Here is an 18,688-nt window from a genome sequence, read left to right as displayed (position 1 = left end):
GACCACAACATGCCAGGCCTTCTGGTCCATCATGAAATTACATGAAAACTGGAGGGATATTAGAAATCAGTATACCCCACAGTTGAGAGTAAGTGAATTTTATTCACTTTTGACTTGGGGGAGAAAAGGGAGTGGTGTCAGGAAAAGTTCATAGAGATAGTAACATTTCACCTGATGTTAGGCATTAAGTAAGTTGAAAAGGCTCAGATGGGTAGAAGCAGAAGAAACAGCAGCAATAGAATATGAAGAGGGACAAGGGGAAATGAAGCTGAAAAGGATGGAGTGGATAAGTAGAATGTCATGTATGCAGTGCTGAGAAATTTGAATATTAAACAGTGTGGGCCAACTGAAGATTTTTTTTTTGTATGGGAGAGCACTTTAAAAACAGATTTCTGTTTTAATAAAGATATATCAACCTAGTAGCTGACCTTTAGTGAGTATTCAAATTGGAAAAATAAATTCTGGTGTCATTATAAAGATAGATTGAAGGACAGTCCAGGCAAGAAGTGGTTTGGGCCTGATCCAGGGTTTTAATGATGAGGTTGAAGAGGCGGTGTTAACAAAGAAATTAGGGTCTTCAGTATAATTCCTAGTTTCCTGTAAGTAGCGTTTGTCTAGATGGTGATGCCGTTCATTCAGACAGGGAACATAAGAGAGAGGAATACTGTTAAGGTAAAAGACAAGTTTAGTTTTGACATATTTAGTTTGAGGTGCCTTTGAAATATTTCTGTGGAGATGATCAACCAGATAATTGACTATCTGGCCCATGATGCAGAGTAGAGATTTCAGATCATTAGTATACTCGTGCAGAATAATATATGCAGCAGCATGTAAGTCCTAATTGAAACCTTTGGAATGCATCAGACTGCCCACGAGCATGAAGAATGTGAAGGATGTAATCTGAAGAATACAAATATTAGAAAGGTGCTTAAGTGATTCAAGGTAGATGTCACCATTTATTACCCACATTACTCAGTTTCTTCATATACAAAATAACAGGTAGAGCAAATGATTAAGTGCATGAGCTTTAGAGGCACTCTAAAATGTGAATCCTGGCTCTCAACACTTCCTAACTGAGTGACTGCGGCCAAGTTACAGAAACTCTAAGGCTATTCAGTTTCCTAGACTGTTAAATAGGAATAATATTAGTGCTTACTGTAGGGTTGTTGTGTGAGGTAAATATGTAAGTAAACAGTGTGTATTACATAAGCGCTCAACAAATGTAAGCTGCAGTCATGAGCTACTACTTCTTTAGAGTTCTTGTGAGGATTAAGTACTTGGCAGAGTATAAAATGCATAGCACAAGTGTGTGGCACAGATAATGAGAACTTTATAATTGTTAGCCAAAAGATAGGCACAAAACATGAAATCAGCAAAAGAATCAGAGAATTAATATGTTGAGAACTAGAAAAATCCTAAGAGTGTAGAGTCATGGAAACCAAAGGAGAAGCATATTAAGAAGAGTGGCATGAACTGCATTAAGTTTCTCAAAGATCTGAAAATAATGTGTTGGATTCGGCAATAGGTGACTGACTGACTGTGGTAAATAGTGTCAGTGGGAAGATGTGAATGGAAGCCTCATCACTGTAGATAGAATGGTCAAATGGGTGCAAAAAGGGATTATTTTATTAGTAAGTGTAGATCCTTCTGGGTAACACTTTTGGAAATTCCAGTAATTAAAGTCATACTTCACAAACTCCAAAGTGAATTTCAGATGGATTAAAGAGCTAAATGTAAAACACAGAATAATGATGAAGAAACTAGTCTAGATGGTGCTGCTGCTGCTGCTAAGTCCCTTCAGTTGTATCCAACTCTTTGCGACCCCATAGACAGCAGCTCACCAGGCTCCCCCGTCCCTGGGATTCTCCAGGGAAGAACACCAGAGTGGGTTGCCATTTCCTTCTCCAATGCATGAAAGTGAAAAGTGAAAGTGAAGTCGCTCAGTTGTGTCCGACTCTTAGCAACCCCATGGACTGCAGCCCACCAGGCTCCTCTGTCTATGGGATTTTCCAGGTGAAAGTACTGGAGTGGGGTGTCATTGCCTTCTCCAAGTTTAGATGAGTATGTGTTAATATACTCTTGGTGGGGAAGAATTTTTGCACAAAAGTGGTTGCTCTGTTTGTATTTTTTAAAGTGTTAAATATGTAAACATCCAGAAAAAAATAAGTGTATTAAAAGCATTAGAATATTCCTCAAACAGTTAAATATAGAATTTTTATATAATCTAGCAATTCCACACCTATGTATATCCCACTAAAATTGAAAACAGGAACTCAAACATATACTGGCATGCCATTGTTCACTGAAGCATTATTTCCAATAGCTAAAGAGTAGAAACAACCCAATGGGCATGAACAGATGGACAGATAAACAAAATGTGCTTGTGGGCACACAGTGGATTCTTCAGTTCAGTTCAGTCGCTCAGTCGTGTCCGACTCTTTGTGACCCCATGAATTGCAGCACGCCAGGCCTCCCTGTCCATTACCAGCTCCTGGAGTTTACTCAAACTCATGTCCATTGAGTCGGTGATGCCGTCCAGCCATCTCATCCTCTGTCGTCCCTTTCTCCTCCTGCCCCCAATCCCTCCCAGCATCAGAGTCTTTTCCAATGAGTCAACTCTTCTCATGAGGTAGCCAAAGTATTGGAGTTTCAGCTTTAGCATCAGTCCTTCCAATGAACACCCAGGACTTTTCTCCTTTAGAATGGACTGGTTGGATCTCCTTGCAGTCCAAGGGACTCTAGAGTCTTCTCCAACACCACAGTTCAAAAGCATCAATTCTTCGGCGCTCAGCTTTCTTCACAGTCCAACTCTCACATCCATACATGACCACTGGAAAAACCATAGCCTTGACTAGACGGACCTTTGTTGGCAAAGTAATGTCTCTGCTTTTGAAGATGTCATCTAGCTTGGTCACAACTTTCCTTCCAAGGAGTAAGTATCTTTTAATTTCATGGCTGCAATCACCATCTACAGTGATTTTGGAGCCCAGAAAAATAGTCAGCCACTGTTTCCCCATCTATTTGCCATGAAGTGATGGGACCCGATGCCATGATTTCAGTTTTCTGAAGTTGAGCTTTAAGCCAACTTTTCACTCTCCTCTTTCACTTTCATCAAGAAGCTCTTTAGTTCTTCTTCACTTTCTGCTGTAAGCGTGGTATCATCTGCATATCTGAGGTTATTGATTTTCTCCTGGCAATCTTGATTCCAGCTTGTGCTTCCTCCAGCCCAGAGTTTCTCATGATGTACTCTGCATAGAAGTTAAATAAGCAGGGTGACAATATACAGCCTTGACATCCTCCTTTTCCTATTTGGAACCAGTCTGTTGTTCCATGTCCAGTTCTAACTGTTGCTTCCTAACTTGCATACAGGTTTCTCAAGAGGCAGGTCAGGTGGTCTGGTATTCCTATCCCTTAAAGAATTTTCCACAGTTTCTTGTGATCCACATAGTCAAAGGCTTTGGCATAGTCAATAAAGCAGAAATAGATGTTTTTCTGGAACTGTCTTGCTTTTTCCATGATCTAGCGGATGTTGGCAATTTGATCTCTGGTTCCTCTGCCTTTTCTAAAACCAGCTTGAACATGTGGAAGTTCACGGTTCACGTATTGCTGAAGCCTGGCTTGGAGAATTTTTAGCATTACTTTGCTAGCGTGTGAGATGAGTGGATTATTATTCAGCCATAAAAAATGAAATTTTGATATGCTGCTGCAACATGGATGAGCCATGGAATGAGCCATAAGATGAGCCATCTCAGCTTGCTAAGTGAGATAAGCCAGATAAAAGGATAAATTTGAATAATTCCACTTAAATGAAATATATTTTATGGGCAAATTGAGAGAGATAGAAAATAAATTGGAGAGTTATTGCTTAATGAGTATAGAATTTCTGAATAGGATGAGGAAAAAGTTTTGGGAATAAGTAGTGGTGATAGTTTAACATTGTAAAATTAATTAAGGCTTCTGAACTGTACATTTAAAACTAACCATTTTAAAACGGTTAAATTTTTAACCATTCTCTGAGCACCATTCTCCACCTGAGTGGAGGCCTTAGTTCTGCAGAAAAGCTCAAAGATATTGTTACATATATTCCTTGAGGAAGAACCAGAACCCTGCTTTATTGCTGGACTGTTGTTTCTCAGCTGCTCCTCCTCTGTTTCTGCATTCCCTTCCTTCCATGAGTAGCAGCTGTTTGAATCTGCCCTTTAGATCTCAGGGAGTCTGAAGGCTGAATGAAGTCTATTTCCTACAAAGAAGAAATGGGGGACGAAAAAGATTTGTACCTGGAAGGACCTGCCAGAGTCTTGCTCAGTTTCGTCTGTAGTATGTCATCTGCAGATAGTGACAGTTTTTATTCCTCCTTTAAATTGGCATTCCTTTTCTTTTTCTTGTCTAATTGCTGTGGCTGGGACTATGTTGAATAAAAGTGCCAAGAGTGGGCATTGTCTTTTGTTCCTGATCTTAATGGAAATGTGTTCAGCTTTTCACTGTTGAGTCTGATGTTAGTTCTGGGTTTGTTGGATATAGTTTATTATTCTCTGTGCCCACTTTCTGCAGAGTTTTTTTTTTTTTAATCATAAATGAGTATTGAGTTTTGTGAAAAGCTTTTTCTGCACCTACTGAGATGATCGTATGGTTTTTATTAATCAGTTTGTTAATGTGGTGTTCAGAAAGATGCATGTACCCCAGTGTTCATAGTAGCATTATTTATACTTGCCATGTATGGAAGCAACCTAAGTGTCCATCAACAGATGATTAGATTAAGAAGATGTCTAGAAAATATATATATATATATATAGAGAGAGAGAGAGAGAGAGAGAATGGTATGCTACTCAGTCATAAAAAGGATAAAATTTGCTATTTTAAAAACATGGAACTTCTCTGGTGGTCCAGTTGTTAAGAATCTGCCTTGAAATCTAGGGGACACAAGTTTGATCCCTGGTCAGGGAACTAAGATCCCACATGCCACAGAGCAGCTAAGCCTGTGCACTGCAGCTACTTAGCTCCTGCACTCCAGAGCCCTCAGGCCACAACTAGAGAGCCTGCATAATGGAATGAAGATCCCTCGTGCAGCAGCTAAGACTCAACACAGCCAAATGAATAAAACAACACTGATGGACTTGGAGGTTGTTATCCTAAGTAAAATAAATCAGACAAGGACAAATGCTGTATGATGCCAATTATATGTGGAATCTAAAAAATAAAACTACTGAATGTAACAAGAAAAACAGATTTTTAGATACAGGAAGCAGGTGATTACTGGTGGGAAGAGGGAGTGGAGAGGGGCAATATAGAGGTAGAGGATTAAAGGTAAAACTTATGTATAAAATAAGCTATATTTATTTATGTATAAAATAAGGATATGTCGTACAATGCAGGGAATATAGCTAATATTTTATGGAGTATAACTTTTAAAAATTGTGAATCACAATAACCTGTAGCTTATATAACATTGTGTATCAGCTGTACTTCAATAAAAATTTTCTCTGTGAAAAAACTTAAATATAAGCACATATGAGATGTCAAAAACAGATTGTTCTACATAATGAACATTTATTTTTTATTATTTAAGAACAGAAGGTGGACAGTAGAGATAATCAGTGGAGACTTATTTCGAGGAGCTTGGCTCTAAAGGAGAGATAGAAAATGGGAGTTAGAACACAGTGTAAAAAGAAAAAAGTGTTACAGGAGAAATACAAAAGTGTCCAGACTTCAGGGTAGAAACTAATAGAGTCAAAGATTTTACATATCTGTGTGGCACTGTATTATTTTCTTTAGGTCATTGTAAATATTGAAAATAGTCTGGAGACCCTTAAAGTCTCAGACCCAGCTAGTATTGCCTTGCTTAAGAACTCTTCCAGCTGATTTGTCTGTGACAATACAGAGAGGGAGAGAGAGTAAGGAGATGGGAATCAGGAAATGACAGAAGAGATGAAGAAAAAGAAGCTACATTATGAACTATGAGGACATTAATCATTGAGGTTATTAGCATTTGGAGAACTTTAAGGGTGAGTCTGATGACATCCAACCATATAAATTCTTAATACCAATTTCTTTGTCTTTTTCCCCAGCTTGAGGTCATGACCAATATTATGTTAAATTAGATATTTAATAATAATAGTATATTTGTATTAGTTCAGATGATCATAGTTTTCAAAGCACAAAGTTTTTTATTTAATAAATATTTTTTGCATTTCAGGGAGGAAAAGACTGAACAATTGTTGGACTGTAAACAAGAACTAGAGCAAATGGAAATAGAGCTAAAAAGGCTGCAGCAAGAGGTTTGTACCTGGAACTTTCATTATATAATATCAATTGGAAATTGAGTTTTCTCCTTATAATTTACAACATTTGCCTTACTGCTTACTGAGGTTTAATGAAATATAATGACTTTTTCAGTGTTTCTGTCTTCAGAAATGCCAGAGCCAAAACTAGAAATCAAAACTGGAAAGAACTTTGGAGTTTTCTTTTTTCTCTATCAGTGTGCTATTCAAACCTTGCTGAGATTTCAGGGAACCTCTTAGGACTAGCACAGTTCCAGGTTTCCCTTTTTTATGTATTGGCTTCTGTGGACTTGACAGCTGGAACACCTCTACTGCTAAACTGTGCTGCTTATATATGTTTCCTTAAGTCTCTGCTCTCTTATGGTGCTTTATGTTAACTTCCATAGAATAGAATGCATTTTAATTTTTCTCTTTTTCTACCATGTAGATCCTACACTTTTTAAAATGTCTTTATTTTTTCTGAAGTTTTGTGTTTTTTCATCATGAACTAAGACTATTTAAGAATTTGCTTCTTTTAATTACTCTGTAATGTTTTGTTTTCATTTGAAGGTAGTGCAAGAGGTCTTCTTTAAGCCATAAATGATAAAGATTGGGATAAGGCTGGAAAATTCTTTCTTGTCCTTACTTCCCCTAAGCCGCCATTTTAAATTCCAGGGTTGCTTCAGTTGTGGGATCATAAACCTGGGACCTTTCTAGGTGAATGAATCTAGGGATCATAACTTTTAGTTTTAGATATGCTGTGGCTGCTGTTCACTGCTTGGTAGCAGGGTTTTTTGTGTTCCATCTAAAACAGTGAGTCTCAGTCTTTTTTTGTCTCAAGACCCTTCTTTACTCTTAAAAATTAATGAGGATTATTTAATGTGAATTCCCTTTACTGGAATTTACTATATTTGAAATTTAAACTAGTAATTTAAAAATATTTATTAATTCATTTGAAAATAATACTCAGCCCATTCCATGTTAACATAAAAATTGTATGGCAACTAAACAACCATTATTTTCCAAAACAACAAAAAAATTAGAAGCATAGTAATCTTTTATATTTTTGCAAATCTCTTTATTTAATGCCTCCCTTAATTGAAGACTACCAGATTCTCATATCTGTTTCTGCATTCAGTCTGTTAAGTTAATAACATGCCATCTGTGTAGCCTCTGGAAAGTTCCACTGTACCCTCATGAGAGAATGAGAGTGAAACAGCAAGTACAGTCTTAGTATTATTATGAAAATAGTTTTGACCTGATGAACTCCCCAGAAGGCTTTCAGGGACCGACAAATGTCTCTGGATCATGCTTCAATTATAGTTATTCAAAGGATTGCAAGAGGACTTTTTAAAGTTTGTATTTTAATATTTATTTCAAATGATGTAGAGGTGTATACTAATCATATGCAAGTAATCATTCATGTGGAAGTATTTAAAAACTTAGCAGGATTTTGGTAACATATCTGGATAGAAACATTTCTCTAAAGTAACTAATGATCAATTTTTGTAGTAGTTTGCCTCGTCTGTATTTTTACTATCTTATATTTTGAAGTTAGCTTTTAACCTTAAATTCGTTGCAAACAGTTACGTTAAGAGATTTACTTAATTTAAAATGTCCTGAGTATTTTTTACAATCTTAGTAGTGAACATTATATATAAAAACTTGTATGTATGCATGTGTTTTTATATTTGTATAGAAGTGTATATTTTTAAAATACTTCTTACTCTTGGTTTAAAAAAAAAGACTTTATATATCTGCATTAAAAAAAATAAGGTATAATATTTATACCAGAAAATTCACACTTTTAGCAGTCTGTTTCCTTAACCACTCAGCTTCCTCATCCCATAAAAATTCACACTTTTAAAGGACAGAAATAATTGGGGCTTTTTTGTAAATTCATCAGATTGCACAACCTAAGCATTATCAATTTGAAAATAAAGAATAATATTTTAAATATTAGTATGTGTTTATATTTAGAACATGAATTTGCTTTCGGATGCTCGTTCTGCAAGAATGTATCGAGATGAATTAGATGCACTTCGGGAGAAGGCCGTCAGAGTTGATAAGCTTGAAAGTGAAGTCAGCAGATACAAAGAGAGACTACATGATATTGAATTTTATAAGGCAAGAGTTGAGGTATGTTGCATAATTTAAACAATTCACAATTTTTTTCTTGAAAAGTGTTACAATTTTTCAAAATGCATTTAAAATGCATTTTAATAAATGTAAAGAACTCTTGAAACATGGAGCAAACTGTAATACCATCAGGTGATTAACACTGAGCAAACTGTAATACCATCAGGTGATTACTTTATGATAGATCAGCATATTGTTTAGACTTGTCAAAAGGAATTTTTGGTCGCTACTCATTGGAGGTTTTATTTCATTCCTTTGTTTAATTAGCATTACAGGTAGGGAAGACTTTGAAGTTAAAGTATATATGCCTCTCCTAATTTTAAATTCATGCCTAGAAGTGAATGCTTCTGATTGCTGCTCAACTCAGACTACTAAATTAGGATCAATGAAAGCAAAATCAGTATCTGTCTTCCTCTTCTCCTCTCTCTTCCTTCACCTCCCCAATGTCATTTGTCTCTTTATATGAACAAGTTTGAAGAAAAGCAATTTTTATTATTTAATGGTTGCAATTCTATGTAACATAAAGTTGAATTTGATAGCAAGAATTTGAAAATCTTTGCTTCTTGCGTTCTTTTTTCCTTTCTCAGTGATTTCTTCTTTGTAAATAGAGGAGATTTTCATCAGTTTCAGTATGGGGATAAGAAAGAAGGAGTTTGCAATATCAAGTGAAAACATTGTAAGAGAAAGTTAAAACTTAGCCTGAATGTTACCAGAAAATAGACCCAATAGAGTGCAAGGACAAGCTGCTTGTTAATTCTTTTAATACTTTTTTAAATGGGTGCATGTGTAGGACTATTCAAGGGTCCTCATGTGTGCCATTGTTTTAATATACTTTTGCTTGACCAGCTTATAAATGGCAGGCATATAACTTAGCAATATAGATTTGTGAATATGTCTTCAAAACATACATAGGAATTTTAAGAGGTTTTATGCAAAGTATTTTTTGATAAAGCCTTGGTTTATGATTTACTTAAATATTGATTGTAGTCTTGGTATTTTACTCAAAACCCCAAACTCTCCACTTTCCAAGTAGAGAGAAACTTAAATCTATTTTATTAAATAAATTAAGCCCCAGTTCTATGTAGATTTGCATCTTAAAAATCTAGACTACTTATATGAGTTCCTTATCCTTGTGACTTAGGAATTTAAATATACCCTGACAATTTCATGTGAAATTATAGTAGTAGTACACATCCTAATATAGGTGCTGAGTATTTGTTTACACAATTTTTTAATTAATTTATTTTTTATTGAAGGATAATTGCTTTACAGAATTTTGCTGTTTTCTGTCAAACCTCAACATGAATCAGTCATAAGTTCAGTTCAGTTTAGTCGCTCAGTCGTGTCCGACTCTTTGCGACCCCATGAATCGCACCACGCCAGGCCTCCCTGTCCATCACCAACTCCTGGAGTTCACTCAGACTCATGTCCATCGAGTCGGTGGTGCCATCCAGCCATCTCATCCTCTGTCGTCCCCTTCTCCTCCTGCCCCCAATCCCTCCCAGCATCAGAGTCTTTTCCAATGAGTCAACTCTACACATATATCCCCTCCCTTTTGAAACTTCCATCTCCCTCCCCTGTTTACATAATAATTTAAATTCTGGGAAATAAAATGAAACCAACTATATTTGTTACTCAGTACCTTTACTCTTGCATAGACCTGTTGATAAAGATAGCTTAATGTCTTATTTTTTAAAAAAGAATTTTTATGTTTCAGAACTTTAAAAATTCTCATATTAACATATTTGTGACCAATAATGCCTACTTGAAATTTTTATAGGAATTAAAAGAAGACAATCAAGTTTTATTGGAAACAAAAACCATGTTGGAAGACCAATTAGAAGGAACTCGAGCTCGTTCTGATAAATTGCATGAATTAGAAAAAGAGAATTTACAACTGAAAGCTAAACTGCATGATATGGAAATGGTAAGTGTATAAGGTAGATCCATTACATAGCTTCTAAGTAAAAATTCTAAGATTCATCTGATTTCCCTATAGTGATAAGGATGGCTAGTGTCCTTAAGGTCTTAACAGAAAAGTGAGAACTAAATAAATTAGATGCTCCTGATTTTATGTAAGTTCAGGAGTAGTAGAAATTTCTGCCTTTATTACAAAGGGGTATTATTTATTAATTTTTCTACTTCTTTTCAGAAAACCCTAATAAGCTATTGTTAAACATTTTTTTAGACTATAGAAATACAACTATCACTAAAATTTAGCATTGGATTGGAAGTCATTTGTTATGTGACTAGAACAATATAATGACTATGAAGAAGTGTTTTCAGTGTCCCCAAAAATCACTTTAAAAGGAGGTCAGACAACTGATCAGTTGAATGACCAGCAATAATAATTATAATTATTATCAAGAGCTTCAAATTGTAAAAATTTTAAGGAACTCAAAATTTAACTCATACAGTTTCTGATAATTGAAAGTTATAAAGTAATACAATATCAGCTTGAAATTGTACAGTTTCTTAGCTTTCTTTTCTCTCCCTACTCTGCCAATAAAAAAGGAACGTGATATGGATAGAAAAAAGATTGAAGAACTAATGGAAGAAAATATGACTTTGGAAATGGCACAGAAGCAAAGTATGGACGAATCATTACATCTTGGCTGGGAACTGGAACAAATATCTAGAACTAGTGAACTTTCTGAAGGTATTTCTGATACTGTTTTATTTAAATGGATGAATGAATAAATGACATTTATGCTTACATTTTTGGATATTTTCTTACTGTTCTTTATTTTCCTTGACTGGAAATGTCTCAAAAGACCAGATATCTCCCTAGATAGGATTTCACCAAAGAATATATTAATTTCCACAATTCTGAGTTTTATCCTTTTCTCTGCGTGTCTTACAGCTCAACTTTGAGTGCAGTAACAGATTTGATCCATTGTTTAGGCACTATTTCATGTTAATATCCTAAGAAGTGGGGGTATCAGTTTATTAATGTATTTTGAGAGATATAATCATCTACTAAATAGAACAGAAGAGTCATATTTACTGGTCAACCTGTTCTTTGACTGTAGACAAACCTAAATAGGACATCAGAATGTAATGGGAATATTCTTTGGTGAATATGTAGCCAGAATAAAGCAACTGAAGGATCTTTACAGTTACATTCATCCATATGTGTCATCGCCATTTTAGGATTATACTTACCAGTTGCTCAAGCCCACTTATACTTGGGAGGTAATAAAAGACCTCAGATAAATATTTAACTTTTGGCTCTATGTCTCTGCCTCCACATTAACTTGTTCTCTTTATTAAAGCTGGACACACACATAGAATGTGGCCTTTTGTGTTAAAACTTTATTGAAATTATACCCCAGTCACATTTATTTGAATTAGACTGGTTCCCTAATTCCTCAGTTACCCAGTGTTTATGTTATTATACCTATTTTATTGTACCAGGCTCTTAAGAGCTTATAGCTTGGTGCTTAAAAATGGTAACTTCTGCAGATGACTTGTCATATTTATTACTGTTCAGTTCAGTTCAGTCGCTCAGTAGTGTTCGACTCTTTGCAACCCCATGAATTGCAGCACGCCAGGCCTCCCTGTCCATAACCAACACCTGGAGTTCACTCAGACTCACGTCCATCAAGTCAGTGATGCCATCCAGCCATCTCATCCTCTGTCGTCCCCTTCTCCTCCTGCCCCCAATCCCTCCCAGCATCAGAGTCTTTTCCAATGAGTCAACTCTTCGCATGAGGTGGCCAAAGTACTGGAGTTTCAGCTTTAGCATCATTCCTTCCAAAGAACACCCAGGGCTGATCTCCTTTAGAATAGGCTTTTCCTAATTTTACACTTGGGAACCTAATTCCAAGTTCTAGGACCTCATGTAAATTGACTTGATAGTAAGTGATGATATTCAGCCAGTGAACTTGCCAAGAGGTGTTACATAAAACATTTGTGGAACTTTTTAATTGTATTCCATGCGAATGGAGTTACAAAGAAAACAATTCAGATTTAAATGTTTTCTACTGCATTCAATATGCCAACAAATTTGGAAAACTCAGCAGTGGCCACAGGACTGGAAAAGGTCCATTTTCATTCCAGTCCCAAAGAAAGGCAATGCCAAAGATTGCTCAAACTACCGCACAATTGCACTCATCTCACACGCTAGTAAAGTAATGCTCAAAATTCTCCAAGCCAGGCTTCAGCAGTACGTGAACTGTGAACTTCCAGATGTTTAAGCTGGTTTTAGAAAAGGCAGAGGAACCAGAGATCAAGTTGCCAACATCCTCTGGATCATGGAAAAAGCAAGAGAGTTCAGAAAAACATCTATTTCTGCTTTATTGACTATGCCAAAGCCTTTGACTGTGTGGATCACAAGAAACTGAGGAAAATTCTGAAGGAGATGGGAATACCAGACCACCTGACCTGCCTCTTGTGAAACCTGTATGCAAGTTAGGAAGCAACAGTTAGAACTGAACATGGAACAACACACTGGTTCCAAATAGGAAAGGAGGACGTCAAGGCTGTATATTGTCACCCTGCTTATTTAATTTCTATGCAGAGTACATCATGAGAAACTCTGGGCTGGAGGAAGCACAAGCTGGAATCAAGATTGCCAGGAGAAAATCAATAACCTCAGATATCCAGATGATACCACCCTTATGGCAGAAAGTGAAGAAGAACTAAAGAGCCTCTTGATGAAAGTGAAAGAGGAGAGTGAAAAGTTGGCTTAAAGCTCAACTTCAGAAAACTAAGATCATGGCATCGGGTCCCATCACTTCATGGCAAATAGATGGGGAAACAGTGGCTGACTATTTTTCTGGTCTCCAAAATCACTGTAGATGGTGATTGCAGCCATGAAATTAAAAGATGCTTACTCCTTGGAAAGAAAGTTATGACCAACCTAGACAACATATTAAAAAGCAGAGACATTACTTTGTCAACAAAGGTCCATCTAATCAAGGCTATGGTTTTTCCAGTGGTCATGTATGGATGTGAGAGTTGGACTGTGAAGAAAGCTGAGTGCCAAAGAATTGATGCTTTTGACCTGTGGTGTTGGAGAAGACTCTTTAAAGTCCCTTGGACTGCAAGGAGATCCAACCAGTCCATCCTAACGGAGATCAGTCCTGGGTGTTCTTTGGTAGGACTGATGCTGAAGCCAAAACTCCAATACTTGAGCCACCTGATGTGAAGAGCTGACTCATTTGAAAAGACCCTGATGCTGGGAAAGATTGAGGGCAGGAGGAGAAGGGGACGACAGAGGATGAGATGGTTGGATGGCATTACCGACTCAATGGACATGGGTTTGGTGGACTCCAGGAGTTGGTGATGGACACGGAGGCCTGGCATGGTGTGGTTCATGGGGTTCATGTGGTTCAATGAGTTGGACATGACTGAGCAACTGTACTGAACTACTCAAGTAGTTAAAATTACACTGTTAGGAGTTTTCTCGGCTGTTAGGTAGGGACAGTAATAGTAAGGACTATCTGGTTGGGTTGTTGTGAGGGTTGAATTTGTTAATGAAGCTCTTTAGAACACCTTGTAAATAGCATTTGAGTCTTTTATTATTATTATATCGGTTGTTTTGCTGCAGTCATAGAACAGAATATTAGTATAGTGTAGTTTTTTTTTAACTATACAAGGAACTTTCTAGAAAATTTGTTGAATGTGAAAAATGTAAAGGAAATCAAAGTCATTAATAATTTCTTGACTTTTACATTTCACAAAATTTGCTTCTAGAATTTTTCTACACACACATTTATTTTATATATCATCATCAGTGTTTATGTACAGTCAGGGTTCCTTTTTTCGTCCAAAATATAACACAGACATTCTCCCATGTTAAAAATGTGTTGTATGCATCCTTTTTATTCTCTGTAGGATGGCTTGAAGTTTCTTTGAAGCACGTAGTATTGAAAGTTTTATTAAGGCATATCATGTTTTGTAGCCTAATCTTGTTTAATTGAAATGAGTTTTACTTAAGAAGACATGGACAACTAATAACATTTATGAAGTCAGTGACTATCTATGATACCAGCTTTTAATAAAAGATTAAGAGTGTGTGCTGACTAGAACAAAAACTTGAAATAAGAATTGAGGCTTTCTTAAATCCTAGGAGATATTTTACTCTATCTGATTTTTAAAAAAGAACATATAACTTGTGGGGATACATGGTTTGTGTGTGTGTGTGTGTGTTTGGTTTTTATGATGGAGGATTTCAAACATACACAAAGTAGACAGACCTAGAAATGCCCTCCTGTATTTCTGTTCATTTCCTTTCCTGAAATCTAGGATTTCAAAATAAACTCTAAGTGTCATATTTCTTTTGTGAATCCTAATATATCTTCAAAATATTTAATGAGTCTGTCATACAGTTATTAGAAAATAATTATTTTTGGCTTACTGGAAAACGTTTCCAGAAGTTGAAACTGAGTTTTCTTATATTAAAAAAAATAATTCCAAAAGCTGCTTAGAAAGATGATTTCCATTGGCAAAATGGACTGCATGTTGCTCTTTATACTTAATTAGCTAGATCCTTCATTTAGAGAAAGACTTTTTTGAAGTGACCTGTGTATAGTACTGTCTCGCCTTTCTCAGAATCAGATTGGGAGTTTTTTTCCCCTTCAAACTGTTTTTCTTTTTTAATCTTTGAAGGTGTGGCATAGAATATGCTTTATACTTATTTGAGTCACACAGTGACTCTGTTAGATACACAGGATAGTAACTATATTTGGTCCAAGTAACCTAAGATTCATTGAGGTTAAAGTTGCTTTCTCATGGAATTAGGACTAAAAGTCTAGTCACTTCAGTCTAAATTTTGTACTTTTTTTCCCACTAGAATACTTGTGGATGCGTATATGTGTGTGTATGCTAAGTCGCTTCAGTTGTGTCTGACTCTTTGCGACCCTATGGACTGTAACCAGGCTCCTCTGTTCATGGGATTCTCCAGGCAAGAATACTGGAGTGGGTTGCCATTTCCTTCTCCAGGGCATCTTCCCGACCCAGGGATTGAACCCTCATCTCCTGCGTCTCCTGCATTGCAGGCGGGTTCTTTACCACTGAGCCACCAGGAAAGCCCCCACTTCTGAATGCTTTAGAATTTAAAGATTTACCTGTATTTATCTCTCTTTTTTCATTGTGTCTATCTTGTATAACTTTATTAATTTTTTATAAAGTTAAGGATCAGATGATTTAGTGTATTTACACTAAATATTTTAAATAGGGAAGAGTAGCATAGTTTTACCAGTGTCATATTTTTCAATATTACAGCACCACAAAAATCCTTGGGCCATGAGGTGAATGAATTGACATCAAGTAGATTGTTGAAGTTGGAGATGGAAAATCAGAGTTTGACAAAAACTGTAGAAGAGCTTCGGAGTACTATGGATTCTGCTGAAGGCACCACCTCCAAAATCCTGAAAATTGAAAAAGAAAATCAAAGACTAAGTAAGAAGGTATAAAAATTAATTTTCAATATAATGTAAAAAAGATATATGTAAAAGTATAAATAAATAGTGTTTAGATAGAACATTTATTTTACAACTTTTATTGTACCCTCAATATTATTTTAACTGATTATATAGATTTCAAACTTATATAAATATGAAGTGAATGCATTCTTAGACTCAACAGTTATTATCTCACAACTAATCTTACTTCTACCCTTGATACTCTCCGTGCAACCACCAGATAATTTTGAAGTGAGTCCTAGACATGGTAGTGTTTTACCAATAAATATCTCTGTATAAATTTCTAAAAAGGAATTTTAAAAAAGAACAGTGATGATATCACACTTAAAAAATTATAGCTTTTGATCAGCAGATGCTTGGGGCTGGTGCACTGGGACGACCCAGAGGGATGGTATGGGGAGGGAGGAGGGTTCAGGATGGGGAACACATGTATGTATACCTGTGGCGGATTCATTTTGGTATATGGCAAAACCAATACAATATTGTAAAGTTAAAATAAAATTTAAAAAAATTTTTTAATATTTTTTGAATATAATTATATTCAAATATTTTTTAAATATAAATCCAAATAAGATTGGTATGTTCAATCTGTTGATGTGTCCCTTAAGTCTGTTTTAGTCTATAGATTTACTCTTGTTTCCTAGTAGTTTTTCTGTTGAAGAAAGTGATGTTTGTAGTCATAGAAAATCATTGGTTTAGATCCCTTAATTAATCAGAGGGTACAAAATCCTGATATTATATCATCCGTTCTTTATTTGGTAGCTAGAGTGTTTCTGTAAGGAAAACTTTTTTTAAAAAAAATACTGGGTTAAAAATAAACCACTGTTAGTTACTTGGAGGAACAACTCTTAGGGTGGGTTAAGTGGGATGAATGTTTGATTCTTGTCCTTAATTTACCAGTTTCCTAGTAATTAATTGGTTCTCTCATATCCTCCTGAGATAATTATTGAGTTTGTTGTGGTGTCATAATAAACTCACAAATTTAAAAATATTTGATGTATTTTAATACATTGTATTTTTCTTACCCTCCCAACTCTTTTTAAGCCGCTACCTGAACCCTTATGACATGACCTAAGCACTCGTGGAGAGCTTCCTTGCTTTCTGCTGTGACAGTGTGTTCTAGGTTCTTTTGAAACATTCCTGCTTCAGACCTGGACACAGCCATTTCTCTAAAAAGCCCTTCTTTCTTTTAGTCAACAGTGGTATTTAGAGGCCACAGTTTAGGGATTATGAAACCTGAATTTAAGTAGACTTTGAAAAGAAATAACAAGCATACCTTATTTTCTTGCATAATACTTTTATCGCACTCACAGGTAATTGCTGCTGTTGTTTTTTACAACTTGAAAGTTTGAGGCAACCCTGCTTCAAACAAGTCTCTCAGCACTATTTTTCTAATAGCGTTTGCTATTACTTCATGTCTCTGTGTCACATTTTGGTGATTCTCACAATATTTCAAACTCTTTCATTGTTATTGTATTTGTTATGGTGATCTCTGTCAGAAATCCCATGGATGGAGGAACCTGGTAGGCTGCAGTCCATGGGGTCGCTAAGAGTCAGACATGACTGAGCGACTTCGCTTTCACTTTTCACTTTCATGCATTGGAGAAGGAAATGGCAACCCACTCCAGTGTTTTTGCCTGGAGAATCCCAGGGACAGGGGACCCTGGTGGCTGCCGTCTATGGGGTCACACAGAGTCAGACACGACTGAAGTGACTTAGCATAGCATAGCATAGCATGGTGATCTCTATCAGTGATCTTTGATGTTAGTATTTTAATTGTGTTTGGGTGGCATAGACTGCACCCATATAAGACAGTGAACTTAATGAAGTGATGTGGTGTTCCAGCTTCTCCACTGACTGGTGATTTCCCCATCTCTCTCCCTCTCCTTGTACCTCCCTATTCCCTGAGACACAACAGTATTGAAATTAGCAACTAATAACCCTAGAGTGACCTGTATGTGTTCAAGTGAAAGGAGTAGTTGCACATCTCTCACTCTCACAATTGGATCACAAGCTAGAAATGATTAAGAACAGTGAGGAAGGAGTATTGAAAGCTGAGATAGGCTGAAAGGTAGGCTGCCTACACCAGTCAGCCAAGATGTGCATGCAGAGAGGTTCTTGAGTTAAAAGTACTTTCAGTGAACTTTGAATGATAGGAAAATGAGAGAGCATTATTGCTGATATGGAGAAGGTCTTAGTGGTCTGGATAGAAGACATGCCAGCCATAGCATTCCTTTAAGCCAAAGCCTAATCCAGAGCTAGGCCCTCTCTTCAATTCTGTGAAGGCTGAGAGAGGTGAGGAAGCTTCAGAAGAAAACTTTTAATCTTTTAGAGGTTGGTTTGTGAGGTTGAAGGAGAGAGGTTTCCGTAACATAAAAGTACAACATGTACTAATGTAGAAGCTGTATTTAGTTTTCCAGAAGATACAATTACGGTGACTACACTAAACTATAGATTTTTAGTGTAGACAAACGACCTTCTATTGGAACAAGATTCCATCTAGGACTTCATAGCTGGAAGAGTTTAATTAATGCCTAGGTTCAAAGCTTCAAAGGACAGGTTTCTTCCCTGGTGGTCCCAGGGAAGACTCCACACTCCCAATGCAGGGGGCCTAGGCTTGATTCCTGGTCAGGGAACTAGATCCCGCATGCCACAGCTAAAGATCCCGCATGCCACAACTAAGACCTGGCATAGCCAAGTAAATAATTTTTTCTTCTTTAAAGGACAGGCTGACTCTCTTGTTAGAGGCTAATGAAGCTGGTGACTTGAAGTCAGTGGTCATTTACAATTTCAAAAATCCTAGGGCCCTTAAGAATTCTGCTTAATCTGTTCTCTGTACTTACTTTCCCTGTACTCTCTTGA

At 36.4% G+C, this 18,688-nt stretch overlaps 1 protein-coding gene across 5 annotated transcripts in view; it reads left to right on the top strand.

The window, feature by feature from the left end:
• Positions 1 to 18,688, top strand: part of CCDC88A (coiled-coil domain containing 88A) — a 115,885-nt gene that overhangs the window by 51,630 nt on the left and 45,567 nt on the right. For all 5 annotated transcript variants that reach the window (XM_019970170.2, XM_019970169.2, XM_019970168.2 and 2 more), the window contains exons 9-13: positions 6,194 to 6,275; positions 8,238 to 8,396; positions 10,177 to 10,323; positions 10,911 to 11,055; positions 15,627 to 15,811. In XM_019970170.2, the coding sequence (XP_019825729.1) occupies positions 6,194 to 6,275; positions 8,238 to 8,396; positions 10,177 to 10,323; positions 10,911 to 11,055; positions 15,627 to 15,811 (718 nt within the window). The remainder of the gene's footprint in view (positions 1 to 6,193; positions 6,276 to 8,237; positions 8,397 to 10,176; positions 10,324 to 10,910; positions 11,056 to 15,626; positions 15,812 to 18,688) is intronic.

This window comes from Bos indicus, chromosome 11 (genome assembly GCF_029378745.1).
Source record: "Bos indicus isolate NIAB-ARS_2022 breed Sahiwal x Tharparkar chromosome 11, NIAB-ARS_B.indTharparkar_mat_pri_1.0, whole genome shotgun sequence".
NCBI classification, from domain to species: Eukaryota; Metazoa; Chordata; class Mammalia; order Artiodactyla; family Bovidae; genus Bos; species Bos indicus.
Note: the sequence above shows the minus strand (reverse complement) of the source record. Positions and strands in the feature narration are given on the sequence as shown.